The sequence below is a fragment of the Oreochromis aureus genome, linkage group 3 (genome assembly GCF_013358895.1).
Source record: "Oreochromis aureus strain Israel breed Guangdong linkage group 3, ZZ_aureus, whole genome shotgun sequence".
NCBI classification, from domain to species: domain Eukaryota; kingdom Metazoa; phylum Chordata; class Actinopteri; order Cichliformes; family Cichlidae; genus Oreochromis; species Oreochromis aureus.
The window spans coordinates 63,440,095-63,467,396 of record NC_052944.1 but is presented as its reverse complement, the minus strand read 5'-3'; the positions used below and the strand labels follow the sequence as shown (position 1 = coordinate 63,467,396).

The 27,302-nt window shown below is 41.3% G+C and overlaps 2 protein-coding genes and 1 long non-coding RNA gene across 8 annotated transcripts; 2 read left to right on the top strand and 1 right to left on the bottom strand.

The window, feature by feature from the left end:
• The first annotated feature begins 23 nt into the window (after positions 1-23).
• LOC116332750 (interferon-induced protein with tetratricopeptide repeats 5-like) lies at positions 24-14,488 on the top strand. 4 transcript variants are annotated; one of them, XR_005610351.1, is made up of 12 exons: positions 24-215; positions 799-966; positions 1,742-1,931; positions 2,005-2,133; positions 2,382-2,609; positions 7,963-8,104; positions 8,174-8,300; positions 8,382-8,526; positions 8,835-8,882; positions 9,757-9,799; positions 14,132-14,263; positions 14,356-14,488. XR_005610351.1 is itself a non-coding variant. In XM_039607277.1 (11 exons), the coding sequence occupies exons 1-11, from the start codon at positions 211-213 to the stop codon at positions 13,998-14,000; spliced, it is 1,245 nt and encodes a 414-aa protein (XP_039463211.1). In that variant the 5' UTR covers positions 26-210; the 3' UTR covers positions 14,001-14,257. The 4 variants fall into 4 exon arrangements, 3 of the variants coding, with proteins under 3 accessions (XP_039463211.1, XP_039463206.1, XP_039463201.1); XM_039607277.1 differs by lacking the exon at positions 14,356-14,488 and having other exon boundaries at positions 26-215; positions 13,981-14,257; XM_039607272.1 differs by lacking the exons at positions 14,132-14,263; positions 14,356-14,488 and having other exon boundaries at positions 31-215; positions 8,177-8,300; positions 9,757-10,412.
• Positions 14,372-26,395, top strand: LOC120436352 (interferon-induced protein with tetratricopeptide repeats 1-like). Of its 3 annotated transcripts, none has more exons than XM_039607242.1 (10): positions 14,372-14,509; positions 16,658-16,834; positions 17,673-17,862; positions 17,942-18,127; positions 18,308-18,535; positions 22,985-23,126; positions 23,196-23,322; positions 23,404-23,548; positions 24,948-24,995; positions 25,407-26,395. In XM_039607242.1, exons 1-10 carry the CDS (start codon positions 14,505-14,507, stop codon positions 25,617-25,619), a joined length of 1,461 nt encoding a protein of 486 aa, XP_039463176.1. In that variant the 5' UTR covers positions 14,372-14,504; the 3' UTR covers positions 25,620-26,395. The 3 variants fall into 3 exon arrangements, with proteins under 3 accessions (XP_039463176.1, XP_039463172.1, XP_039463168.1); XM_039607238.1 differs by having other exon boundaries at positions 17,936-18,127; positions 23,199-23,322; XM_039607234.1 differs by having other exon boundaries at positions 17,936-18,127.
• On the bottom strand, positions 23,559-25,383 carry LOC120436372. The gene is made up of 3 exons (XR_005610362.1): positions 25,124-25,383; positions 24,820-24,962; positions 23,559-23,985 (listed from the first exon to the last, which is right to left on the bottom strand). It is a non-coding gene; the product is annotated as an uncharacterized LOC120436372 (long non-coding RNA).
• Positions 26,396-27,302: the final 907 nt, after the last annotated feature.

Below are 27,302 nucleotides of genomic sequence, written 5' to 3'. Positions count from 1 at the left end.
GTTTATATTTATGGCCATTAAATCCACGACAGGAGAGGAGAGGATGGGCGACCTGAGACATGAGCAGACATGAGGCCCTGAAGGCAGCACGAGAAGGGGCGTGTGTGGTTTGTGTGACTAGGGTGACAGCTTTACAGATCGGTCCACGCACTCTTCGTGTTCAGTCATCAGTTTGCTGTGTCTGAGGAGGAGGTCTCTGTTTGCTCCAACATGAGGTAAGTCTACCAAACCTTTGATCAATAATCGATCGTTTATCATAAAGTGAACCATCTGAGTGGACTTTAAATCCAGCAGCAGTTTAGTTTAACTGGCGCCCAGATGTGCGCAGAGGGATACAGCAGTCCAAGAGTCTGTGGACCTGTGCATGTAACAGGTTTAAGTAGATATTAAGTACATCATTAAGTAGATATTTTATCACTAGCATGTGATTAATATGTGTCATTAAATGAAAACAAACAAATGAAACGAAAACAAATTGTGTGGTCTCATATCCAAAAATATTTAACAGAACAATATCAAAAATATTCCACAAGGACAAACCTGTGTATCACAACATTAGCTGTCCCCCTGTGTTTGTGTCTCACTCCACATCTAAGGTTTCTTCTGGTTCCTCAGTGTGAGATTAAAACCACAGGTCTACTTCACATCACTGATTTCATTGATTGATTGATCACACAAACTGAATTTTCTCAAGGAGAGGAGCTGGGAAGTGTGGATGAACTGGCATGAGAGTTTCTGAGTGAGGTTGTTTGATCATGTGCTGGTCGTAGAAACAGGATCCTCATGACTCTCTTACAGTGAAGATAGCAGCGCTCTGCTCAGCAGGCTGCAGCAGTTGCAGTGTCACTTCACCTGGGATCTGAGGCCGGACGTGGACCTGGAAACCCTGAGCACCCGAATAGAGATTGACATAGAGTTTCATCGTAAAGGAGCAGGTTGCTTCTACAGCCTCTTGGCTTATGTCAGGTACAGTTTCTGTAGCTGTCTGATGAAAGAAAAGCTAAAGTGGATTTATTCTGCTCATTCAAATCTCAACACTTTTATTTCTGGGACTCTGCTAGATAAGAGCAGAGCTAACATTAGCCAGAAGAAAGACAGTTTTTCTCACTAAAGTCCGTCTGACCAAAGAGAAATTTGACCGCCAAAGGAAACTGTGGTCAGCATCAGCAGGATTTATATTTGAATGATAGAGAGATAGTTTTGTTTTCAGGATCAGATCCAACCCTGAGCTGTCTGTCTTCTGCTAATGTTACCTACCAGCAGTGTTCCTGCTGCTAACACAGATGAATTTAATTTCATGTAACAACATTTTGTCTGGAGTAGATATGGCTGCTCATGTTCAACTCACTTCATAAGTTAACATTAAGAATGAGTAATTACCAGATTGATAGCATAGCAAAGCTACAGCTAGAAGAAAAACTTTAGCTTGCTTTACATTTACTTCATTATTTCAACCTTAATAGATACACGTGATAGGAAGAGAAACATTATATGAGTATTGGACTAGGGTTTCTGATTCTATAAGAATCTTGATATAAATCTGTTTCCTGAAGCTTGTTTGGACTCTTGTTTTTCTGGTGGAAATGCAGTAATTATCTAACCCTGGAGTCATGAACCTCAGATAAAAACCTTAATTGAGTCAAACTACCAACAAGGTGTAGTTGAACCCTCAAGGCAGTTTCTTGTCAGGTGTTGTAAACACCAGTTGTGGAACAGCTGTTGATGACCTGTTGGTCCTCAGGTATCTTCAGGATCAACGAGAGAAAGCGCTGTCACTTTTAAACCAATCAGAGGAGACCATCAGGGAGAGTTACGGTGATGAGAGTGAGAGGCGGCTGATTGTGACGTATGGAGACATGGCCTGGCTGAAATACCATGATAGAGACTTTGCACAGTCACAAAGCTACTGTCAGAGAGTCGAGGACATACTGGTATGTACACCAATCAGATCAAACATGATGATCACTGCTGTTGAACCTCTGACGCTTCCTTCTCCCTCTGCAGGTGAAGTATCCCACTGGTTCATCAGGAAGTCTCCTTCCAGAGGTGTACGGGGAACAAGGCTGGGCTTATTTTAAGGTGTCGAGGTCTTCTCTCTCAGACGGCATCGACTGTTTTCGTAAAGCACTTGAGGTACAGCGTCATGACACAGAGTGGAACACCTGCTACGCCATCACCCTCTTTTGCAGAGAACACGTCAGTTTTGTGATAAAAATAAAGAGAATTTGGATATTTCTCTAGACAACACCAAATGATAAACTTAAGGCTCCTTCAGTGGCCTCGGTTACTTCAGTGTCAGTATGATTCTTAGAAGTTTCACTGACTGATTTTTTTTGATTCAAGGGAAATAAACTGCAGACTAACCAGTTTCTCATCTGCAGTGGTTTTTAGAAAATATACAGGAAGATGAGGAATCCCAGGCCACCACACAGCTTCGCTTTGCATTGGAGATTAACCCAGATAATGCTGCTCTGCAGTCTATGCTGGCCATGAAGCTGACGGCTTATAAGAAATACGAAGAGGCCGATGGTTTGGTGAAGAAAGCACTAGAAAATGATCCCGACAACCCTCATGTCATCCGCCAATCAGGAAATTACTTACTTAATCGGGTAAGTCTGCAACCTTGGTCTTATAAATTCTTACTTCTGCTTACTGGGTCTTGGGCCCAGTAGCAGTAGACTAAACCAAAGTCAAGAAATCCATCTGTAGAGACTTCTCAGTTGTCTTCCATTTTCTTTGTTAAAGCTATCTTACAATATTTATAGTATGTCAAGGCACCTGCAGTGTTATATTTTGAAATCCATTCAATGTTAACCACTTGGTGACAGTGGGGAGACGAGACCTTCAACAGACTCCAACTCTGCCTGACCTGAGGGTAAAGGTACCAGATGATAGAGGTCCAAGATTCTAGTCTGGAAATCTTCCTGGGCCCACCATTCATGCCATTAGCCGCTGTCTTTATGTATCACAAACATTAAATGAAGGCACATTCAGCACCCTCTTTAAGGCATCCTCAACCAGCAACAGGACTTCAGCCAGCATTAATACAAACACTGGCATCCCACAGGGTTGCGTCCTCAGTCCCATCCCCTACACCCTGTGCACCCATGACTGTGTCGCCTCCAACAAAGATAACATCATATTGAAGTTCGCGGATGACACTGAAGTGATCGGTCGCATCACTGGAGGGATGAAGCGGCTTATAGGAGAGAGGTGGCCAGTCTGGTGTCATGGTGTGAGGACAACAACCTCACCCTCAACACTGATAAGACAAATGAAATGATAGTGGACACGAGGAAGAAGAAGAGCCCTTACAAGCCGCCGTTTATCCGGGGGTTTGAAGTGGATTAGCAGCAGCCTCAGTGAGGACCTCACCTGGACACTGAACACCACACAGCTGATCAAGAAGGCTCAGCAGCGGCTGTATTTCCTGAGGAGGTTGAGGAAATTTGGTATGTCGGCCAAGATCCTCAGCAGGTTCTACATCTGCACTGTGGAGAGCACACCGACCAGCTGCATCACTGCATGGTACGGCAGCACTACTGCTATGGACTGCAAACACCTGCAGAGAGTGATAACAACTGTGGAGAAGATCATCAGAACTCCGCTGCCCTCTCTGCAGAACATCGACCATCACAGAGTCCAGAGAGGAGCTGCCTCCATCCTCATAGACCCCACACACCCCCAACATGGACTATTCACACTTCTGCCCTCGAGACAAAGGTTCAGAAGTGTGTAATCCAGACTCAACAACTCCTTCTTCCCCACTGCTATCAGACTCTTGAGCCAATCTATTTTAACAGTAATAATAACTTTTGCACATCAGGCCATCTTGCATATTAAGCTGATAGCTCTTTTTTCTATTTCACACTTAGATTTTGTCTTCATTTATTTATACTATTTGTGTTTTATCTGATCTATTTCTATTTGCATATATTCGCCGGCATCTGTGGACAGCAAAGAAAGAATTTCATTGCACAGAGAAATGCTTTTCTTTGTACATATGACAATAATAATCTCTATTGAATCTTGGAAGATTCTAATAGAGCATCAACAACAGCAGCCAGTCAACAAAGACACTTTTTTTAAAGGTTATAAAACCCTGTCCTTGGTTTCAATATGACCCCCAAAGTTTGGTGTTACTTCATTTTGGGCTCCTGGGAATTTTTAAAATGCCAACCAGCGTGCCATCTCTAGGCATGCTCACTCGTGAACAAGACCCTGAGATGCTTCAATTCCTCCACTTGGGGCAGTAATTTGTCCCTGAATCAGAGTGGGCACTACACCCTTTTCTGGCTGAGTATAATGGCTTCAGACTTGCAGCCACTTAACAATTGGCTGCAAACCGCTCCAGTGCGAGCTGGAGGCCACCACCTGATGAACCATATAGAACCATATCACCTACAAAAAGCAGAGCGGAAATACTGATCCAGCCCTAACTATATGCTTTAGCAAAAAGGAAAGTTTTAAGCCTAATCTTGAAAGTAGAGATAGTGTCTGTCTCCCGAATCCAAACTGGAAACTCTAGGAACAACAAGTAAGCCTGCAGTGTGAGAGCGAAGTGCTCTAATAGGGTGATATGGTACTACAAGGTCATTAAGATAAGATGGGGCCTGATTATTTAAGACCTTGTATGTGAGGAGCAGGATTTTGAATTCAATTCTGGATTTAACAGGAAGCCAATGAAGAAAAGCCAAAACAGGAGAAATATGCTCTCTCTTTCTAGTCCCTGTCAGGACTCTTGCTGCAGCATTTTGGATTAGCTGAAGACTTTTCAGGGACTTTTAGGACTTCCTGATAATAATGAATTACAGTAGTCCAGCCTGGAAGTAATAAATGCATGAAGCAGTTTTTCACCATCACTCTGAGACAGGATATTTCAAATTTTAGAGATGTTGAGCAAATATCTATATATTTGTTTAATATGTGCATTGAAGGACATGTCCTGGTCAAAATGACTCCAGGGTTCCTCACAGCGTTACTGGAGGCCAAGGTAATGCCATCCAGAGTAAGAATCTAGTTAGAACCATATTTCTTAAAATTAGCCGAGTATAATAACCTCAGCCTTATCTAAATTAAGAAGCAGAAAGTTAAGAGGTCTTTATATCTTTAAGAGATTCCTGCAGTTTAACTAATTGGTGTGTGTTATCTGCCTTGATGGATAAATAAAGTTGGGTGTCAGCTGCCTAGCAGTGAAAGGGAAGCATGTATGATGTAAACAGAATTGGTCATAACACGGAACCCTCTATTGTTCCAACTTCCATCAACAAATAAAGCTGCTGCCGGCTGAGTTTTTGTACTATGACACATCTCCAATGAGTGACACTGAGTCCCACTTGAATTTCACATATTTATTTTCAAAACCAAAACTTCTGTTTTCAATCACAACAAATAGCCCATGTTACATGTGAGTAGGACTGAAAGATGATGTGAAATGACGTGCTAACCAGTGTCAGGTGAATAACATGCAATCACCTGATGTGCAGGAAACAAACCACTGCAGTGCAGTACCTGTAATACCTACAGCGTGCTTTAATCGCTGTAATAGGATATTATGGTCAACAGTATCGAACACTGTACTGAGGTCTAGCAGGACAAGCACAGAGATGAGTCCACTGTCAGAGGCCATAAGAAGCTCATTGCACCACCTGGTTAATCTTTGCCTGTTTGAAAGGACTGTGACCTCTGAGCTAGGAGTCTGGGTTTGTCTGAGGGATTCCATTCGTCTTTTTTTTCCCTTTCCCTCCTTGTTCCCGGACATGTTTTTTTCTTTTTTGTGGACTTTCATGTATTGATATAAGTTCCTGGTGTGCACAGGAGAGAATTTCCTTCCAATATTCATCACTTTTCCAGTGTTTGCATTTATAGCTGTTAAGAGAGTTTGAACCATTCTTCTGTTTTTATTCTTTTTTTAACCTCTGTCACAGGAGAATATTGTATAATGTGATCAGCTATATGAAATGTATCTTTTTATTTTATCATTAAGCACATGTCTATGAGACTTTTCACCTAATAACTTGTGTGCAGCTACTAACCGCTCCTGTCTTCAGAGAACATTTACAGGGAGTGCAGAATTATTAGGCAAGTTGTATTTTTGAGGAATAATTTTATTATTGAACAACAACCATGTTCTCAATGAACCCAAAAAACTCTTTAATATCAAAGCTGAATGTTTTTGGAAGTAGGTTTTAGTTTGTTTTAGTTTTAGCTATTTTAGGGGATATCTGTGTGTGCAGGTGACTATTACTGTGCATAATTATTAGGCAACTTAACAAAAACAAATATATACCCATTTCAATTACTTATTTTTACCAGTGAAACCAATATAACATCTCCACATTCACAAATATACATTTCTGACATTCAAAACAAAACAAAAACAAATCAGCGACCAATATAGCCACCTTTCTTTGCAAGGACACTCAAAAGCCTGCCATCCATGGATTCTGTCAGTGTTTTGATCGGTTCACCATCAACATTGCGTGCAGCAGCAACCACAGCCTCCCAGACACTGTTCAGAGAGGTGTACTGTTTTCCCTCCTTGTAAATCTCACATTTGATGATGGACCACAGGTTCTCAATGGGGTTCAGATCAGGTGAACAAGGAGGCCATGTCATTAGTTTTTCTTCTTTTATACCCTTTCTTGCCAGCCACGCTGTGGAGTACTTGGACGCGTGTGATGGAGCATTGTCCTGCATGAAAATCATGTTTTTCTTGAAGGATGCAGACTTCTTCCTGTACCACTACTTGAAGAAGGTGTCTTCCAGAAACTGGCAGTAGGACTGGGAGTTGAGCTTGACTCCATCCTCAACCCGAAAAAGGCCCCACAAGCTCATCTTTGATGATACCAGCCCAAACCAGTACTCCACCTCCACCTTGCTGGCGTCTGAGTGGGACTGGAGCTCTCTGCCCTTACCAATCCAGCCACGGGCCCATCCATCTGGCCCATCAAGACTCACTCTCATTTCATCAGTCCATAAAACCTTAGAAAAATCAGTCTTGAGATATTTCTTGGCCCAGTCTTGACGTTTCAGCTTGTGTGTCTTGTTCAGTGGTGGTCGTCTTTCAGCCTTTCTTACCTTGGCCATGTCTCTGAGTATTGCACACCTTGTGCTTTTGGGCACTCCAGTGATGTTGCAGCTCTGAAATATGGCCAAACTGGTGGCAAGTGGCATCTTGGCAGCTGCACGCTTGACTTTTCTCAGTTCATGGGCAGTTATTTTGCACCTTGGTTTTTCCACACGCTTCTTGCGACCCTGTTGACTATTTTGAATGAAACGCTTGATTGTTCGATGATCACGCTTCAGAAGCTTTGCAATTTTAAGACTGCTGCATCCCTCTGCAAGATATCTCACTATTTTTGACTTTTCTGAGCCTGTCAAGTCCTTCTTTTGACCCATTTTGCCAAAGGAAAGGAAGTTGCCTAATAATTATGCACACCTGATATAGGGTGTTGATGTCATTAGACCACACCCCTTCTCATTACAGAGATGCACATCACCTAATATGCTTAATTGGTAGTAGGCTTTCGAGCCTATACAGCTTGGAGTAAGTCAACATGCATGAAGAGGATGATGTGGACAAAATACTCATTTGCCTAATAATTCTGCACTCCCTGTAGATATAGAGAAGTGAAACCTCAGCTCTTTTACAAGAACATACAGATGTAGAAAAGGGGAAAAACCCGCTGCTCTGAATGACGTTGTTATCTTTGCACACACACACACACACACACACACACACACACACACACAGAAACATCTTGTATAAATAAAGGACGCAGATCCTGTGTTTCATGACTGCCCTCGCGAGTTAAAGAAAATCTGCAGTGTTTGTGTGTTTTCTAACTCAGGTGTCTCAGCTGAACAAAGAACGGCAGGGTGATTTAAAGAAATCCCCTGTCAACCTCAAAGTTTTCTGAATATATTTGTATCTGATTGGTGTTTTTTAATGTGTTTCAGAGTCGACTGGATGAGGCTATTGATGTGTTTAAACGAGGCCTAAGAAGAGGCAAACAATTATCTTCCTTCACCTACCAGCTGGCTCTGTGCTACAAGCAGAAGAAAATTGCTGAACAGTGTCGCAGGCCCTTCAGCAACACAGGTACACGGAAATATACTGCATGTTATCCTTTAATAAACACCACTCAAATCACCCTTTAATGCTCCACAGAAGAGGTGGGTAGATGGAGGCGTTGTTGTATCAGTCACCTTGAAGATGCTGTGAAGATGAAGCCATCCTTTCTCCGGGTGTGGGCTGAACTGGCACTGCTGTATGCAGAGGAAGGGGATATGAGCAGGTACCCGTCTAAACAAAGCTGCAGGGCTTCCTTCTTTCTTTCCTCTGGCTGTAAATTCCTCATCATCTCTTTGTTTCTCAGGGCTGAGGAGACTTTCAAGCACTGCTTGGAGAAGTTACCAGAGGTGGAGGAGGAAAAGGTTTGTCAGATTATCCATCAGTGCTACGGTGACTTTCATCATTACCACACAAAAAATGAGGCTCAAGCCATCGCTCACTATACCAAGGTAAGTTTCTAGGTGCTAGACTCTGATTGGTCCTCACTGAAGAGAAAATGAAGGTGACATTTAGCTGATTCATCAGAGGGCAAATTACACCAAGGTGAGGCAGCTGATGTCCAGTGTTAGACATGCAGCTGCCCCTAATGTTCCATGTTTCAACCCAAGAAGAACAATGAAAGAAGAAAACTAAAATGTTTGGAGGGTGGAGGTGTCGGGGCAGTAATGTGAAACATGTTACCGCTCACATCTACCACATGAACTTAGTATGGATGGATTTATCTTCATGATAGTTTTCTGCTGTTTTCTCTCTGCAGGGGCTGCTGATACCACTGAAAAAATATGAGTGGCGACAGTGTGCTAAGGTGAGCACTAGAGACATAACAAAGGTTACATATACACTGCCTGTCCAAAAAAAAGTCACCACCTCCCAAAAAAATAAATAAAGGTCACACTAATATTTTGTTGGGCCGCCTTTAGCTTTGATTACAGTACGCATTCGCTGTGGCATTGTTTCGATAAGCTTCTGCAGTGTCACAAGATTTATTTTCATCCAGTGTTGTATTAATTTGTCACCAGTAACTTGCATTGATGATGGTAGAGTCTGACTGCTGCGCAAAGCCTTCGCCAGCACATCCCAAAGATTCTCAGTGGGGTTGAGGTCTGGACTCTGTGGTGGCCAATCCACGTGTAAAAATGATGCCTCATAGTGCCAGAACCACTCTTTCACAATTTGAGCCTGATGAATCCTGGCATTGTCATCTTGAAATATGCCCAACCCATTGATGGAATAACCTGGTCATTATAGATGTCATCTGTCCCACTTTGGATGGAGCACCTGCCATACCAAACCAAAACATGACAATCCAGAGTTCCAGTCTTACATGCCTCTTACACCCTTCTCTCCTCCTGTTGTCCCCCAAAACCCCATCCCCCTTTTTAAGCTGGTAATCAGGCCCCATCTTATCTGAAAAACATTATAATACCATATCACCCCATTAGACATTAGAGCACTTCGATCTCAGACTGTGGGCTTAGTTGTGGTACTTACAGTATTTAAAAGTAGAATGGGAGGTAGAGCCTTTAGCTTTAGAGTTAACATTTTAAAATGTTGCCTTTTCATTAACGCGTAATGGCCATCACTTTTTCTCCCACTGAAAACGTTACGTCCAGATGAACAGAATCTACTTCTTTGGAACATAAATGAATATTTCATTGTTCCTCTTTTTTTTCCTGCAGAAACTGAAGCAGATCGCTGACAGACGTCTGGCAAAGAATCGGGGTGATGGTGAAGCTCTCGCTCTGCTGGGTCAGGTGGCCAGAGCTGAGGGCGACAGCAAGAAAGCTGCTTTTTTTTATGAGAAAGCTCTGAACTGTGACAAGGACAATGAAGAGTACCTGTCTGCTCTGTGTGAGCTGCGCCTGGAGCTGCAGGGATCATCCTCTGATTAATCATTATCACTGCAAAAACTGGCTATAACTAATTTTTCCAATCTTATATCAAGCCAAAAGTATTTTTGATCTTATATGTGGAGTTGATACACTCAGAAAGAGCAAAATATAATTAATCTTGCGTCTTGTATGTTATCTTAAAAATAATTATTTTATCTCTTAGTTTTTAAATTTAGTCATTTATAGCGCTTGTTATCGTCACTGATTTCTAGAATCAATTTAATTCTGATTAACCAGGTCCTGATTTGATTTGATTTGATTCAGTTTTGCCTCAGACAGTCAGAAATATTATATTTCTGATCATTTATCAGTACTGACATTTGTGAAACTTCATTAGAGGTGTGATCATCACAGCAGATACTTTCGTGTCAAAGTAACTGAGAATATAACACAGAAAAACATGAAGGAGAGTTTCCAGGCCTGGCTTTTTATAGCAGATAACCTTAAAAATATTCAGCAGAAGAACTGAAGAAAATCAACATATGAACATTACCTGGTGCTACTCAAGATGTTACAGAGGTTTTATTAGAGACACGGCTAAGCGTTTTGCAATTTGGCATTGTTTTAAAAAGTTTACATTTCTTCGGTATTGAACAGCAGAAATTAGGCTTTCTTGTCTGAGGTCATTTAAAAAAAAACAGCGGCCGACAGCACTGCACACAAGGGTGGCCTGGTGCATAATAAGCAAGCAAATAATGCAGAAAACAGAGATTTGAGATGGGAAACTGTTCTTGAAGTCCACTGAGAGAGAGAGAGAGATGTGCAGATTTTATCATGATGGAAGCAAAACAGCAAAAGTCAGAGGGAATTCATGACAATGTTTATCAAACGTGAAGCGTAGTTTCGATCTTCTTTTGCTGCTGGTTCAGTCAGTTTTGGTTGAGAGAGAAAAAACCTGAAGCTTCAGAGTCTGTGAGCTGTCAGCTTCAGCACCAATGGCGTGTCCGTGTACGTGCCGTCGGGTGAGAAAGCCGACATGTCTCAGATTCTGATGCGTCGCGTCCGCGCTTTGTGTTTAGGTCTTTGTGCAGAATCTGTTTGCTGTTTTAGCTGTTTGGTGGTTGTTGAAATAGTTTTGTGAGCTTTAACCTGATATTCTGCTGTTTCTGGCAAAATGCATTTATATTCATTGTGAAACCTTGTTAGTTACTAACAATTCCCACAATCAGACTTCTGTTGCACACACACTAACACGATCAGCATGGCTCTTTGTCAGACTTCAGAAACTGTGAAAACTAAAGAAAACACAAAAGTTAACCACGCACTGACACGTCGGTGTCCGTAAACTCCACTAAAGAATGTCAACCAGGCCACAGCAATTGTTTCTGCTCAGTCAGCATTAACCCCACCCCTGGGTGGGCACGCTACACGGCGCCCAAAGGATGTTATGTGTGTTCAACCTAACCTCTGGCGCCGTTGCCCACCTCTTAATTTTAAATACATTAGACACCGAGGGTTCTCATAATGCACCATGAACATAAGATAAAATAATGACAAAAGACATAATAATAAAGACAAGAATAAAGCAAACTATAACAAGGGCGGCAAACAGACATATCAAGTTAACTCTTCAAGCCGTCAAGTCCACAGTGTGTTGCAGTTCTACAAAAAGTTGTAGAATTTTGACCACACGGCCCAAAAGTTGTCCAGTTTGTTTCTTAATGCATGAGTTATTTTCTCCAGAGTTAGTATAGACCTCAGACCATTGAGCCACTGAGATAGTTCACATATTTTTGTAACTTTCCAGCACTTAGCAGTACATCGCTTGGCCTTCAAAAGTCCGATCGTTAACAGAGCTCTAATGTTCACAGCAGGTACAAAATTGTTCGGGTATACATTTAAAATACATAGTGTGGGATCAAGGGGAATCACATCACCAATGATTTGGCTTAACAGATTTATTACCTTTTCCCAAAAGACTTTCACATGTGGGCACTCTCTTATACAATGATACAAAGAGGCCCTGTCCACTCCACATTAGATACAGGTGTCTGGGATGTTTGGGTTAAAATGATGCAATTCTGAGGGGGTAATATAATGTCTTGTTAACCATTTATATTGAAGTAGTTTAGACTGTATATAGATTGTCTGACTCTGAGCCAAGGAGCATGATTTATACCACTCATCATCAGATATCCATTTGCATATCATTCCTCCCTGCCTCTAAAATAGACTGTGCTGATTCTTTGGTGTTTTCCATAAACATTTTGTACAATACAGAAACTTGACCTCTCCCATTTACATGTTTTATAACTTTGCACTCTAGAGAAGAGTGTGCAGGGAGTTCTAAGCTCTTACCTTGTGTGGTTAAAATAAAATTTCTCAATTGAAGAAATTTGAAAAAGTGTTTTGCAGGAATAGAAAAGGTACTTCTAAGTTTTTCAAAAGACATGAGAGAATTACTCCTAAATAGATCAGACACTTTTCATATACCTTGACCGAACCAGAATCTGTAGCCTCCATCTGCCCTACCAGGAGGAAAGCTGTAATTTCCAAATATTGGAGTAAACCTAGACAGTTGTAATGTTTCTCCCAAGTAGTTATGGATTTCAAACCAGATCATTATAGTGTTTTTCAGAAAGGGATTCTTAGTTTGTTTAATTACTGTCGTCCTGTCAGCTGAGCAAAGATATAAGTTAGGGGGAATTTTGATTTCTGTAGACTCCATAGAAACCCACGCTGGAGTTTACTCATTAACAAAGTAAAACATTGCCGCTCTGATTTGGGCAGCCCAAAAGTACCACATTGAATTTGGTAGTTGTTAACCCCCTCTTTCACATGGAAGGTAGAGTAAGGAGAGTCTGAGCCGTGGTCTTTTGTTATTCCAAATACATTTTCTGAATAGTTTTTGCAGATCTGAAAAGAAAGAGTTTGGTGGAGAGAGAGGAATTGATTTAAAAAGATAAAGATATTTAGGCAAAATTGACACTTTTAGTATGTTAATACGGCCAATTAAAGATATGGGTAATTTCATCCACCTATTAGAGTAACTGATGTTGTTAAAGAGTTATAGTGTGATGGCAAGGTGTAAGCCATCGGTGCACTGGTGACTGGGCGCTCAGGTATGTACTGGCTTACTCCTGGCTGCTTGGTGGGGCCTGGTGCCCGTGGCTCGGTCAGGCCCCTTCTGGAGGATGGGGGCCTGGGTCTGCCCCGGGGCCTCCTCCCGGTGGGACATGCCCAGAACACCTCACCCAGGAGGCGCCCAGGAGGCATCCTTGTCAGATGCCCGAACCTCAGCTGGCTCCTTTCGATGTGGAGGAGCAGCGGCTCTACTCTGAGCCCCTCCCGGATGGCTGAACTTCTCACCCTATCTCTAAGGAAGAGGCCAGCCACCCTTCGGAGGAAGCTCATTTCCGCCGCTTGTAACCGCGATCTCGTTCTTTCGGTCACTACCCACAGCTCGTGGCCATAGGTGAGGGTAGGGACGTAGATCGACTGGTAAATTGAGAGCTTCGCTTCTACGCTCAACTCTCTCTTCACCACGACGGATTGGTGCAGCGTCCGCACCACTCCGCCTGTTGATCTCCGGCTCCCTTCTCCCATCAGTCGCGAGCAAGACCCCGAGATACTTGAACTCCTCCACTTGGGGCAGGAACTCATCCCCGACCCGGAGTGGTCACTCCACCCTTTTCCGGCTTAGAAAGGAAAAATAATTAATTAAATATATAATTAATTGATCAAATGTCTATGTAATTAATTAAACCTGGAAATAAATAAATAATTTATTGCATATTTTCAATGAAATTAATCAGCATTTAACTGTCTATCTATTCATCTAATTAATTAATTAATTTCAATTTCAATTAATTATGTCATATTTAATTTTGAAACTCCTGGCCATTTTTTTTTTACCTTTCTTAAAACTATTTTCACTTCAGTGAAGAAGTTGAAGCTTAAGCTTTTACTTGAGTATTTTTTTTTTACACTAGTATTTCTACTATCTCAGAATGTCTGTACTTTTGCCACCTCTGTTAGTAGTATATCTGTATTATTTCTGGTGGTTTTCAGAAACCAGAAAGTTGCTGTGAAGCTAATGTGGACTCACGTCATGTTACAAGAAAGAGCCCCTCTCTTCCTCAGTGTACACACCGATGAAGATGAAGAAGCGATTACGCGACCGATCAGTGAGAAACCCTGAACTCAGATCTATCATTTACAGATCAATGGCTGATCAGTGATCTGTGGAGACGCTCTCAGCTGAGATGCAGAAGCGAAACTTAACGTCCCTTCATGGTGCCTTCAAAGACCCCTCCTGAGGTCAGGTGAAACAGAAAGCCCAGCCTTCTCGTCGGTACGCTTTCCTCCTGTCTCAATATGTGCCTCCCGTCTCCTAACATACTTTATATTTATGGCCATTAAAATCTCTCTTTTACTTGTTTTCAGCGGGGCCCTGAAGGCACCACGACAACAGATAGGTGTGTGTGTGGTTTGTGTGACAAAGGTGACAGCTTCACAGATCGGTCCACTCACTCTTCGTGTTCAGTCATCAGTTTGCTGTGTCTAAGGAGGAGGGGGTCTCTGTTTGCTCCAACATGAGGTCAGTCTGCAAACCTCTGATCAATAATCGATCATTTATCACAAATTGAACCACCTGAGTGGAGTTTAAATCCAGCAGTAGTTTAGTTTACCTGGCGCTCAGGTGCACGCAGAGGGATACAAAGTAACAGTCCAGAGTCCGTGGACCTGTGCATCTAACAGGTGACTGATATCAGTGGAAGAGGAAAAAGTGGAGATTAAATAATTATAAAACCTTTATGTGAAAATACTTATTTGTGCTGCAGTTATCAATTACTTTAGTAATCAAATATTCTATCAGTTATTTAATTGATAAATCAAATAACAAATACTTTTGTATTATTAATGAGTAATACACATTTATAATAAATATTTAAAAGCGAAAAACAAAAATGTGTTTTTATAATGAGCCGCTCTCTGGTTTCATTTTTTAAAATGTTAATGTTTGATTAGTTGAACTGGATACTGGATATGACATCACTGTTTTTACAGCCACAATAATATGGTCTGTTATCACACACACACACACACACACACACACACACACACAGAGAGAGAGGGAGAGACATTCACATTATATGTGCTGTTTACAGATAATGTTCTGATCAGTATTGATCATAGTTAACTATCAGTAAATTCACACATGAATCAAGCTGCTATTATTGTTCAAAAGTATAATGACGAGTTAGAGACACCCATCGTTATCTTCTCAAACTCGGACATGAATAAAAAGGTTGATGATGGATCATATCTACACACACAAAGTCTAAACATTAGAATAAATATTCTCACTACTCAGACTATATGTCTCTGCTAATCTATTGATCAGACTTATATCTTTATCTTTTATTAATATTAAATTTGATCTACTTACCTCTTCTGGTTTACCACTCTGACCATCAACACATTGTTAACACATAAGGCTGAGTGTCTAGCTCAGCTGTGATGGAGCAGTCAGGGGGATTTCAGTTATTCTTTACTCCACGTTACACGACACACAAGAATGTATTCATAGCCAGCTTTACACAGATGCCAGAAGATGCCTTTCACTTCATGAGGCTCTCAAAGTTGTTAATTAGAACATTTTCAAAGTCTCTGCATATTGGGCAAAAGAAACCTTAATCATATTTAGAGTCTTTTCTCTGCCTAATTAGCCAAATTTCCTTTATTCTGCTCAACTAAAGAAGTGGACGGTACACTTCTGAGAGGATGAGGTGACTTTTTGTTTGTGTTACATGGTCTCATTGGTCCCTTCAGTCCCAGCTGACACTTGTCCCTTCTTACTTGTCACAGGTTGCACTAACACTTTAACCTCAGGACTCTCACCCTTCAGTTCTTGTGCAGTCGACCTTTAATTTGTTGTTTCACAATCATGCATAGAGTCTCTGTACAGTGACTGAACAGTGTCAAGCAAACAAGCTCAGTTCCTGGAGAGCAATGCATGGCACTGCACTGAGGAGTGCACAGAGTGCTGCACACTTAGTGGAAAGCTTGGAATGCACTTCATTCATTCTACTACTGATCCAGCCTAAACTTCCCATCCTTGGGTATCAAAATCCACACAATTTAGCCCTGATTGCTCACAACTACTTTGCATGCATGTTCGAATCCGTGCTCGTGCTTGCCTTCTTCAGTGCTCACCTCTTCAACAATATTAATTCCAGATCATGAACACTGGTAACTGAAAAACGCGGGCAACTGAGGCATCTAACATCAATAACTAGACATTTTAACACTGGCGTGTGATCGAATGAATTAAACAAAAACAAATTGTGTGGTCTCATATCCAAAAATATTTAACAGAACAATATCAAAAATATTCCACAAGTACTATAGTATAGTACTTAGCTGTCCCCCTGTGTTTGTGTCTCTCTCCACATCTAAGGTTTCTTCTGGTTCCTCAGTGTGAGGTTCAAACCACAGATCTACTTCACATCACTGATTTCATTGATTGATCACATAAACTGGATTTTTCTCAAGGAGAGGAGCTGGGAAGTGTGGGCGAACTGTCATGAGAGTTTCTAAGTGAGGTTGTTTGATCATGTGCTGGTCGTAGAAACAGGATCCTCAGGTGTGTCAGAGCACTGAGTGAGCCTCGGTTCAGCCAGTCCAGGTTTGATGCTCTCCCTCTGATGGTCCTCACAGCTTTTTCTTTGTGACTCTCTTACAGTGAAGATAGCAGCGCTCTGCTCAGCAGGCTGCAGCAGTTGCAGTGTCACTTCACCTGGGATCTGAAGATCGATGTGGACCTGGAAAAACTGAGCACTCGACTACACATTGACATAGATTTCCATCAGAGTCAGTGTGAGGGAGGGAGTTGCTCCTACAGCCTCTTGGCTTATGTCAGGTACAGTTTCTGGAGCTGTCTGATGAAAGGAAAGCTAAAGTGGATTTATTCTGCTCATTCAAATCTCAACACTTTTATTTCTGGGACTCTGCTACAGAAGAGAGGAGCTAACATTAGCCAGAAGAAAGACAGTTTTTCTCACTGAAGTCCGTCTGACCAAAGAGAAATTTGACTGTCAAAGGAAACTGTGGTCAGCACCAGCAGGATTTATATTTAAATGATAGAGAGATTGTCCTGTTGTCAGGATCAGATCCAACCCTGAGCTGTCTTTCTTCTGCTAATGTTACCTATCAGCAGTGTTCCTGCTGCTAACACAGATGAATTTTATTTTATGTAACAACATTTTGTCTGGAGTAGATAAGGCTGCTCATTTTCAACTGACTCAGTTAATATTATGAATAAACAATCACCAGATTTATCCAGCATAGCAAAGCTACAGCTAGAAGAAAAACTTCAGCTTGCTTTATGTTTACCTCATTATTTCAACCTTAATAGACACACGTGATAGGAAGAGAAAAATTATTTGAGTATTGGACTAAAGTTTCTGATTCTTTACAAAGCTGGTACTATCTTGATATAATCTGCCTCCTGAAGCTTGTTTGGACTCTTGTTTTTCTGGTGGGTCGCTCCTTCACAAGGCTCAGTATTTGAACTGAACTGCAATAACCAATCGGATTTGACCTAACAGTACACCGACAGACTCAGCTGGAGTCAAGAACCTCAGTTAAAAACCTTAATGAATCATCAACAAGTGTTAGTTGAACTCTCAGGTCAGTTTCTTGTCAGGTGTTGTAAACACCAGATGTGGAACATCTGTTGATGACCTGTTGGTCCTCAGGTATCTTCAGGATCAACGAGAGGAAGCGCTGTCACTTTTAAACCAATCAGAGAAGACCATCAGGGAGAGTTACGGTGATGAGAGTGAGAGGAGGCTGATTGTGACGTATGGAGACATGGCCTGGCTGAAATACCATGATGGAGACTTTGCACAGTCACAAAGCTACTGTCAGAGAGTCGAGGACATACTGGTATGTACACCAATCAGATCAAACATGATGATCACTGCTGTTGAACCTCTGATGCTTCCTTCTCCCTCTGCAGGTGAAGTATCCCACTGGTTCATCAGCAAGTCTCCTTCCAGAGGTGTATGGCGATCAAGCCTGGACCTATTTTAAGGTGTCATGGTCTTCTCTCTCCAAAGCCATCGAGTGTTTTTGTAAAGCACTTGAGGTACAGCGTCATGACGCAGAGTGGAACGCCGGCTACGCCATCGCCCTCTTTCACAGAGAACAGGTCAGTTTTATGTTAAGAATGAAGAGTATTAACTTATATGGATATTTCCCTATAAAGCACCAAATGATGAGAGTAAACCTTAAGGCTCCTTCAGTGTCAGTATGATTCTTAGAAGTTTCACTGGCTAATTCTTTTATTCAAGGGAAATAAACTGCAGACTAACCAGTTTCTCATCTGCAGTGGTTTTTAGGAAATAAACAGGAAGATGAGGAATCCCAGGCCACCAAACAGCTTCGCTTTGCATTGGAAATCAACCCAAATAACGCTGTTCTGCAGTGCATGCTGGCCTTGAAGCTGATGGCTTATAAGAAATACGAAGAGGCTGACGGTTTGGTGAAGAAAGCACTAGAAAATGATCCCGATAACCCTCATGTCATCCGGCACTCCGGAAATTACTTACATAATCGGGTGAGTCTGCAACCTTGACCTTATAAATGCTATTTCTTCCTACTGGGTCTTTGGCTTAGTAACAGCAGATCAAAGCAAAAGTGAAGAAATCCATCTGTAGAGACTCTTCGGTTTAATTTTTCATTTTCTTCATAGAAAATATTGTAACAATATTTACAGTATATAAAGGTACCTGCAGTGTTATACTTAGAAATTCATTCAATGTTAACAACTTGGTGACAGTGGGGAGACGAGAACGCCAACAGACTCCAACTCAAGGAGAATGGCTGCCTGACCTGAGGGTAAAGGTACCAAATAATTGAAGTCCAAGATTGTAGTCTGGAAATCTATCTGGAAACATCCTTTGTGCCATTAGCTTCTGTTTTTACATATAAAAAACAGAGTAACTGAAGGCACATGACCCAGTACTGTGACAGTAGTAAATAAACAAGCTTTCATTGTAGCTGCTCTCTCTGGTAGAACAACAAAACAAGCTGTTACCACAGCAGCAGGAGACATGTTGAGTACATTTCAGATTGGTTCTGTAAACACTGTGTGCAGGAATACCTGCCTTTGCTTCAAGAACAGCAAAAATGGAAAATGAAAAGAGAAGTTTGAATCCATGAGTTAATTTTCTAGTACTGGAATCTGCTGCTCCTATTGGCTCTCGGTTGTTGAGTGGGATACGTGAGTGGTCTTGTATAGTCTTTGTTTGTTGTAATACACAGTACAATCAGACAGAAAGACCTATGACAAAACTTTACTTTCCAGCAATCATATTACGTTAACATTTAGATTTCTGTGCTGGTCAGCCTGATTTTCACTGCACATTGGACCTAGTTACCTTGTCTCTAAATCTCACTCCTTGACACTGCTTTCAGTTTGTTGACTTTCACACCTGGTTCTTTGAGGTGTGCTGCTTGCATTTGTAAGATTTTGCTGTGAACAGACAACATGCAGTGAAAGGAGCTCCCCACGCAGGTGAAGCAAGCCATCCTTAAGACAGTGCCGGAAATTAATCGTACCCACTCAAAATAATGAGACTTTGGGCACAATTTAGATATTTTCACTTACGGGTATACTCACTTTTGTTTCCAACGGTTTAAACATTAATGTCTGTGTGTTGAGTTATTTTGAGTGGAAAGCAAATTTATGTTGTTATTAGAGGTGGGACTCGATTAAGAAAATTAATTTAATTAATTCGAGGCTTTGTAATGAATTAATCGTGATTAATCGCATTTAATCACACAAGAAAACACACCCTATTCAATCTTGCTTTTCCTTCTAGTTAACATTTCACTTGTGATTTTACATTATGTACTTTTGTGCTTATTTTAGTTCTTTGTTTTATATGTTTCTGCTGCTTCTCCTATGTATCAGCAGTGGCGGTCCTAGCCTGTTTGGTGCCCTGGGCGAACACTCCGCCTGCCCCCCCCCCCCCCCCCGACAACGCACACGCACACACACACACACACAAAACATATTAGGGATTGTATATTAACATAAAACTGTTGTCGGAACCATACTGAATTTCACCAGAGAAACTTACACACACACACACATATGAAGAGAGAGAGAGAGAGTATGCATAGTATGCAAACGGCTACCGGACAGCCATCATAATTCGTCATACAATGAGAACAGGACAAATCAACAATTGACAATGACTAATTAATATTAAAATCTGTAACATAATGTATTGTTTGGAGTTTAGTCTGTTACTGTTACTATTTTTACCATTTCTTCTTGGAGCAACTGTAACCCACATAATTTCCTTAGGGATTAATAAAGTATTCTGACTCTGATTGTTTCAGGATGACCTGCCATTATCCAATCACACATCTGCTTACCTGTATCTTTTGCTTGTTTCTCCTCCTCTTCTTTTCTCTTTTTTCTAAACTGAGCACCTGATGGCTTTGAACTTTTCTTGTCCATCTTGGTTTTAATTTTGCACTCCAGTATGAACACCCATCCCACAACCCGAGAATCATAACCTAATAGACCTACACCTTAGTTCACAGATTCACTTTGTCTAGGGTGTATTTCTGGGATTTCACACAACCCAGGATTCAAATCATGAATACATAATGGGCTTGGATTTACAACATTATCAATGAAATGTGCTCTATTTGGAAGCAGCAGGTCTCCCTCCCCTTTCGACAGGTTGTGTGTGAGACTTTAAATCATCAAACTGTAAATTATAAATTTTTAATTGTCATTGATCCCTTTACCTCGAGTCCTAAAGTGTATATTTATTTTCTTACTCTTCTTATATTTATTGTTTGTTTACTTGCACTGCTGTAACTGGAGCCTCGTCGTCTCGTCTCTCTATATACTGGACTGTATGTAGCAGAGATGACAATAAAGTTTACTTTGACTTCAGCAGCGAGCAGGCGCACCGAGGGCTCTCGCGCTCACTTTTCGCGTATAGAATTTCAAAAAAACATCGGTGCAAATTATAACTCTGTATCATGATGTCTGGTGTTTTCGTGTTTGTTGTTTTGTTTTTATTTTGTTTTATTTTGCGAGTTGGTTAGTAAATGCTGCTTCAGCCAGCCAGAGAATCCCCCGCCGCCCCGCCCTCTCCTCCCTGTGCCGCAAGCAGCAGGCACACCTCGCAAACGGAGGGCGCCCTTACTCCCAGCAAATGGGCGATGGAAAACCAATCGGTGCCTACGACATTCCCAAAATGCGCATGATGTCGGCGCAGCATGAGTACGAGCAATTTTTTTTTTTTTTTTTGCCGATGCCCGTGATGCCGCCCCCCATATGCCGCCCCGGGCAACCGCCCGTGTCACCCGTATCAAAAACCGCTGCTGTGTATCAGTGACAGCGATCTGTTTGCATACCTATACTTGCTTTGGTCCTATTTCTATTTACCTCTCTTTTATTCTCTATGTTTACTTGTTAAGCATCTTGGTATACCCCTGGTTTTTAAGTTTGCTTTATAAAGTTTATTATTATTATTATTATAAGAAAATTTGCCCCAAGTTGCAAAAGTATTTTTTAATTTATAGCGTTTTAGTGAGCGACAGAATCAAATAATGGACATGGGCATGAATATTGTAAACTCAAACTCTTTTAATTTATGGGGGGAAAAGCATTTAAACTACATTTCAGTTCAAAACAGAGAAGCAAAAATAACACCCCTGGCCGAAAATGGGCAGACGTAAAAATAAAGTGCTGTTTTAAGAACTTTAAGCACATTTTCAAAATGGTATTGTCTTTAAATAATAATAAAATAAATTCAACATATTTATGATATCATCTTCTTAAAAAATAAGGCAGAAACATAGAAGGCAGAAATACAAGAAGGTCTATGACTCAATGCCCCACACCTGGATCCTGGAATGCCTGGAACTATACAAGATCAACAGGACCCTGAGAGCTTTCATCAGGAACTCAATGGGGATGTGGCGTACAACACTAGAGGCCAACCTCAAGCCCATAGCACAAGTCACCATCAAGTGCGGGATCTACCAAGGAGATGCTCTGTCCCCACTGCTGTTCTGCATAGGCCTGAACCCCCTCAGTGAGATCATTAACAAGACTGGCTACGGATACCGACTACGGAACGGAGCGGTCGTCAGCCACCTCCTGTACATGGATGACATCAAGCTGTATGCCAAGAGTGAACGAGACATCGATTCACTGATACACACTACCAGGATATACAGCAATGACATTGGAATGTCGTTCGGACTGGAGAAGTGTAGTCGGATGGTAACACGAGGGAAGGTAGTCAGAACTGAGGGGATTGAACTACCAGAAGGCAACATTGCAGACATAGAGGACAGTTACAAGTACCTGGGGATCCCGCAGGCGAATGGTAACCATGAAGAGACCACTAGGAAAGCTGCAACCACCGAGTACCTGCAGAGGGTCAGGCAAGTCCTGAGGAGTCAGCTGAACGGTAAGAACAAGATCTGGCCTATCAACATCTACAGCCTGCCTGTGATCAGGTACCCTGCTGGCATAATAAGCTGGCCAAAGGAGGAGATAGAAGCCACTAACATCAAGACAAGGAAGCTCCTGACCATGCATGGAGAGTTTCACCCCAAGTCCAGCACCCTGAGGCTAAACACTAAGCGGAAGGGAGGAGGCCGGGGACTATGAAAACATCGTGAAGATGGCCCCAACTGACCACGTGCTCAGTGAATACCTCAGGCATGTGGGGTTTTTTGGTATGGTGAATGTGTTCAAGGTAGACACACGTAATTAATGCCAGGTGTTGTTGTTCGGAAGAAAGCAAACAGTTTGTGATCGCTACACTGTTATGTTAAATGGCTTTGGAATAAAAATTCTAAAAAACAAGATAGGTACGGCTGGAGTTATTGAACTGTAGCAAGTTTAATAAGTTCATTCATACCAGTCACCCCGCCAACAGACACCTCAGTGGCTTCAAGCGTGGGCTTAGCCTCTCTCTCTACATATATTTATATTTGATTAGTGTTTTTAAATGTGTTTCAGAATCGACTGGATGAGGCTATTGATGTGATTAAGCGAGGCCTGAGAAGGGGCGATCAATTACCTTCCTTCACCCGCCAGCTGGCTCTGTGCTACAAGAAGAAGAAAATTGCTGAGCAGTGCCGCGGGCCCTTCAGCAACAGAGGTACACAGAAATATACTGCATGTTATCCTTTAATAAACACCACTCAAATCACCCTTTAATGCTCCACAGAAGAGGTGCGTAAGTGGAGGCGTATTTGTATCAGTCACCTTGAAGATGCTGTGAAGATGAAGCCATCCTTGCTCCGGGTGTGGGCTGAACTGGCACTGCTGTATGCAGAGGAAGGGGATATGAGCAGGTACCCGTCTAAACAAAGCTGCAGGGTTTCCTTCTTTCTTTCCTCTGGCTGTAAATTCCTCATCATCTCGTTGTTTCTCAGGGCTGAGGAGACTTTCAAGCACTGCTTGGAGAAGTTACCAGAGTTGAAGGAGAAAAGAGATTGTCTGATTATCCATCAGCACTACGGTGACTTTCATCTTTATCACACAAAAAATGAGGCTCAAGCCATCGCTCACTATACCAAGGTAAGTTTCTAGGTGCCAGACTCTGATTGGTCCTCACTGACGAAAAAATGAAGGTGACAGGTAGCTGATTCATCAGAGGGCAAATTACACCAAGGTGAGGCAGCTGATGTCCAGTGTTAGACATGCAGCTGCCTCTTAATGTTTCACGGTTCAACTAGGGATGGACGGATCTAAAATACAGTATTGGTATCAGTGTGATCCTGACCTAAATTACTGGATCGGATATTGGGTAGAAATTAAAAATGTAACCCAATCCATCAAATATCACAAAACTTGCGACATGGTGTAACCCAGGTGGTCCCCTTATCATGTTGGAGCAGTATGTGTCATGTGATAGAGCGGCTGTTGTGTACAAGACCTGTCGGCGGTCACACGGAAAGCATTTGGAGCCTTGTTACATGCCACCAAACTGGTATTTCATCTCCAAGCAAGCTATCCTAGAAAAGTAAAGCAAGTGTGTAAGTTCATCTCTGAATGTTTGTAAAGCATTCCTACGTTAAGCTTATCAACCTAAATATGAAGCTGGGACATCTGTCATTGCTAAGTCTGACCGTACAATGAATAGACTCAAGTTTTAGTTTGAAAAGAACTGTGTTGCAGGCTAAACAGTTCTGTGGTTCGAAAAAAAAAACAAAACCCCCCAAAATAATGAACAAACTTTTTTTCATACGTGTTAAGTTTTGTATAGAAATTACACAAAAGTCAATCTCAGGTTAAATGTGATAGAAACAGGTTACACTGACATCCATCTTGATAAAAGATGGGTGTCATGAAGGATGGATGTGTATTTATGTTCAGCTTTAAGTATAAAAGGGTCCATTCTACAACCTCTTTTTCTTTTTAAGTTGTTGAATATAAACATTATTTTGTGCTGATATTGCACTTTTTTTTCAGAACCAAAGAGTTGTTGAAATCTGCATAAAATTGCATTTTAAATTACTTTTCAATATTACTTTAAAGTTCTGCTAAAAGTTTAAGTAAAAAGATCAGTATTGCTGAACTGAAGTATTTTGGGTGCAGTGTTTTTTTGCATCCAAGTATAATAGAATAGCTTTAGTGTTTTGTCTTTTAAAACTTGAGTAGGAACTTGTGCAAAGTTCGCAGCAAATATTAAAAAAACAACTTTCTTGATTATAAAATAGACAATATCGGATTCATATCGGTTTCAGCAGATTTTCAAATTTATGATATCGGTATCAGACTTAAAACAAGAGGTATCGTGCCATCTCTAGTTTCAACCCAAGAAGAACAATGAAAGAAGAAAAACTAACAGGCCTTGTTTGGAGGGTGGAGGTGTCGGGGCAGTAATGTGAAACATTTCACCGCTCACATCTACCACATGACCTTGGTTTGGATGGATTTATCTTAATGATAGTTTTCTGCTGTTTTCTCTCTGCAGGGGCTGCTGATACCACTGAAAAAATATGAGTGGAGACAGTGTGCTAAGGTGAGCACTAGAGACATAACAAAGGTTACATGTTATACAAACTCAGTGTTGTTACTAACTCATGCGGTGTGAGCTAAACCTCATATCAAAGCTCCCTTGATTTAAATGTTTTGTTCAATACCACCTACTTGTGCTCCTGAGGACTGTTTTCAACTTCAACTTGAAAACTACTGGTGACTGCCAGTTGTTCTCTCTTTCACTAGGTCATGTGAGGAGATGTGGCATCAGTCCCACTTTGGATGGTGCACCTGTAAAAATCTTGTAAAATTGTAAAACATCATTTTGGGTTTTTTTATTAAAGCATAAAGGCTGTAATGTTTTCTCCCACTGAAAATGTTACGTCCAGATGAACAGAATCTACTTCTTTGGAACAGAAATTAATATTTCGTTGTTCCTTTATTTTTCCTGCAGAGACTGAAGCAGATCGCTGAGAGACGTCGGTCAAGGAATCCAGGTGATGGTGAAGCTCTCGCTCTGCTGGGTCAGGTGGCCAGAGCTGAGGGCAACAACATGGAAGCTGCTTTGTTTTATGAAGAAGCTCTGAACTATGACAAGGACAATGCAGAGTACCTGTCTGCTCTGTGTGAGCTGCGCCTGGAGCTGCAGGGATCATCCTCTGATTAATCAGGATCAATGCAAAAACTGGCTATAACTAATTCTTAAAATCGTATATCAAGCCAAAAATAATTTGTTATCTTGTTTGGAGAGTGATACACTCAGAGAGAGCAGGATGCAATTAATCTTTTACAATATGTATTTTATCTCTTAGTTTCTTAGTTAGTTCATCTTCTTTTGCAGTTTCATGTGATCAGTGCTTAAATAAAGGTTGTTGTATATATGCTTTAATTCATGTAATGTAATTGCTTTGTCTTGGTTTAATATAAGAAAATCCTTCAATAACATTCTTGCTCAGTTGCTCTAGTTTTAAGATATTTTCCCTTAAAGTGAGAAAGAAGTAGAGACATTTTGAGTTTATTTGACATAATAAAGTACTTGGATCAAGTGTTTCAACACTTATTTCAATTGATTTCTCACTTCATTAAATGCAAGACGTTGGAAGTAATGATGTACAAATACTTAGTGTCACAGTGTTTATGCATGTTAAACAGTAACATGTGTACTTCCATCCTCTGTCTCACAGTTTTCCTCCTACTGATTAAAAAATGCAGTAATCTGTATTTTCCCATGGTGCAACTTTGATATGTTTATATGATCACAGAACAAATTTCTGGGGGGTTTTGGATGATGTGTGGAGCTGTAAAGTTGTGGATTCTGCTGTGATTTTGAGCTCCAGATTTAATTAAAAACATGTCAGTATAACAGACAGTGAGTTGTCTGTATGAACCTTATAACTGATGTTAGATTTAAATAATTGAAAATAAAGTTCATGATAGCTAAAACATGATCAGCTGGTGCTCATTGAGTGTGCTGTTAGGGGCGGGTTGAACTTCTCCAACATTTCTACTTCAGACTTTGTTGTTTTTCTGCTCTTCAGTTTGAGCTGAACCACTTTGACCCTGTTGCTGTGTCCATGTATCATCTGGATAAATTTGTAGTTGGCACAGATTTCCATTCAAAGTGCTGACTGCCAAATTTTTATCCGTGCCTGGTTTTTATCCAGAGAAAAAGTGTTCCCAACTGTTCCTACCTTCCTCTGTCAGCATGACTTCCTCACTTTCAGTCAGAGGTTAGCAGTGTTGGGAAGGTTACTTTTAAAATGTATTCCACTACAGAATACTGAATACATGCCCCAAAATGTATTCTGTAACGTATTCCGTTACGTTACTCAATGAGAGTAACGTATTCTGAATACTTTGGATTACTTAATATATTATCATGCTGTTTACAACTACGTGAATGTACTATTGCTGTGATTTATTACTGTTACTGAAGGTCCGCGGCTCCGAACCGTAGTAAAGGGACCTCTGGCTAATACTTCGGGTTCCGTGTTGGGCTGGTAGCCGAAAACTAGCTTTACTTTGTTGTCTGGGTCAACTTTGCTTGCGGGAGACAGAGAGAGGCGTTGAAAGGCTGCTCCAACGGAACTTATTTTTTCCGGAGGAAAACACGAACACAGTGTACAGTTGAGTCTTAATAGCTTACTTACAAATGGGCTCGTCAGGCACTCTTCTTGGCTGCTGTGGTTATTATTATATTTACATGCTTCCAGCTCCCGTTTTTGCTCCGTGACAGCTCGGACTTCCTTTCTCTCCCTCCCTCGCTCACAGACACATAACGGGTACGGTAGTCCATTCTCCCTGCAGCACGGACTACACTGCCTATGAAGCTACATTCTTTAGAGCAGCG

What these genes read in the sequence shown, in the direction of transcription:
- LOC116332750 (XM_039607267.1), top strand. An exon ending in AGCCTCTTGGCTTATGTCAG is followed by an intron (nt 967 to 1,741) that starts GTACAGTTTCTG and finishes GTTGGTCCTCAG; the next exon opens with GTATCTTCAGGATCAACGAG. An exon ending in CAGGCCCTTCAGCAACACAG is followed by an intron (nt 8,105 to 8,173) that starts GTACACGGAAAT and finishes AATGCTCCACAG; the next exon opens with AAGAGGTGGGTAGATGGAGG.
- LOC120436352 (XM_039607234.1), top strand. An exon ending in CCCTCTTTCACAGAGAACAG is followed by an intron (nt 18,128 to 18,307) that starts GTCAGTTTTATG and finishes TCTCATCTGCAG; the next exon opens with TGGTTTTTAGGAAATAAACA. An exon ending in CGGGCCCTTCAGCAACAGAG is followed by an intron (nt 23,127 to 23,195) that starts GTACACAGAAAT and finishes AATGCTCCACAG; the next exon opens with AAGAGGTGCGTAAGTGGAGG.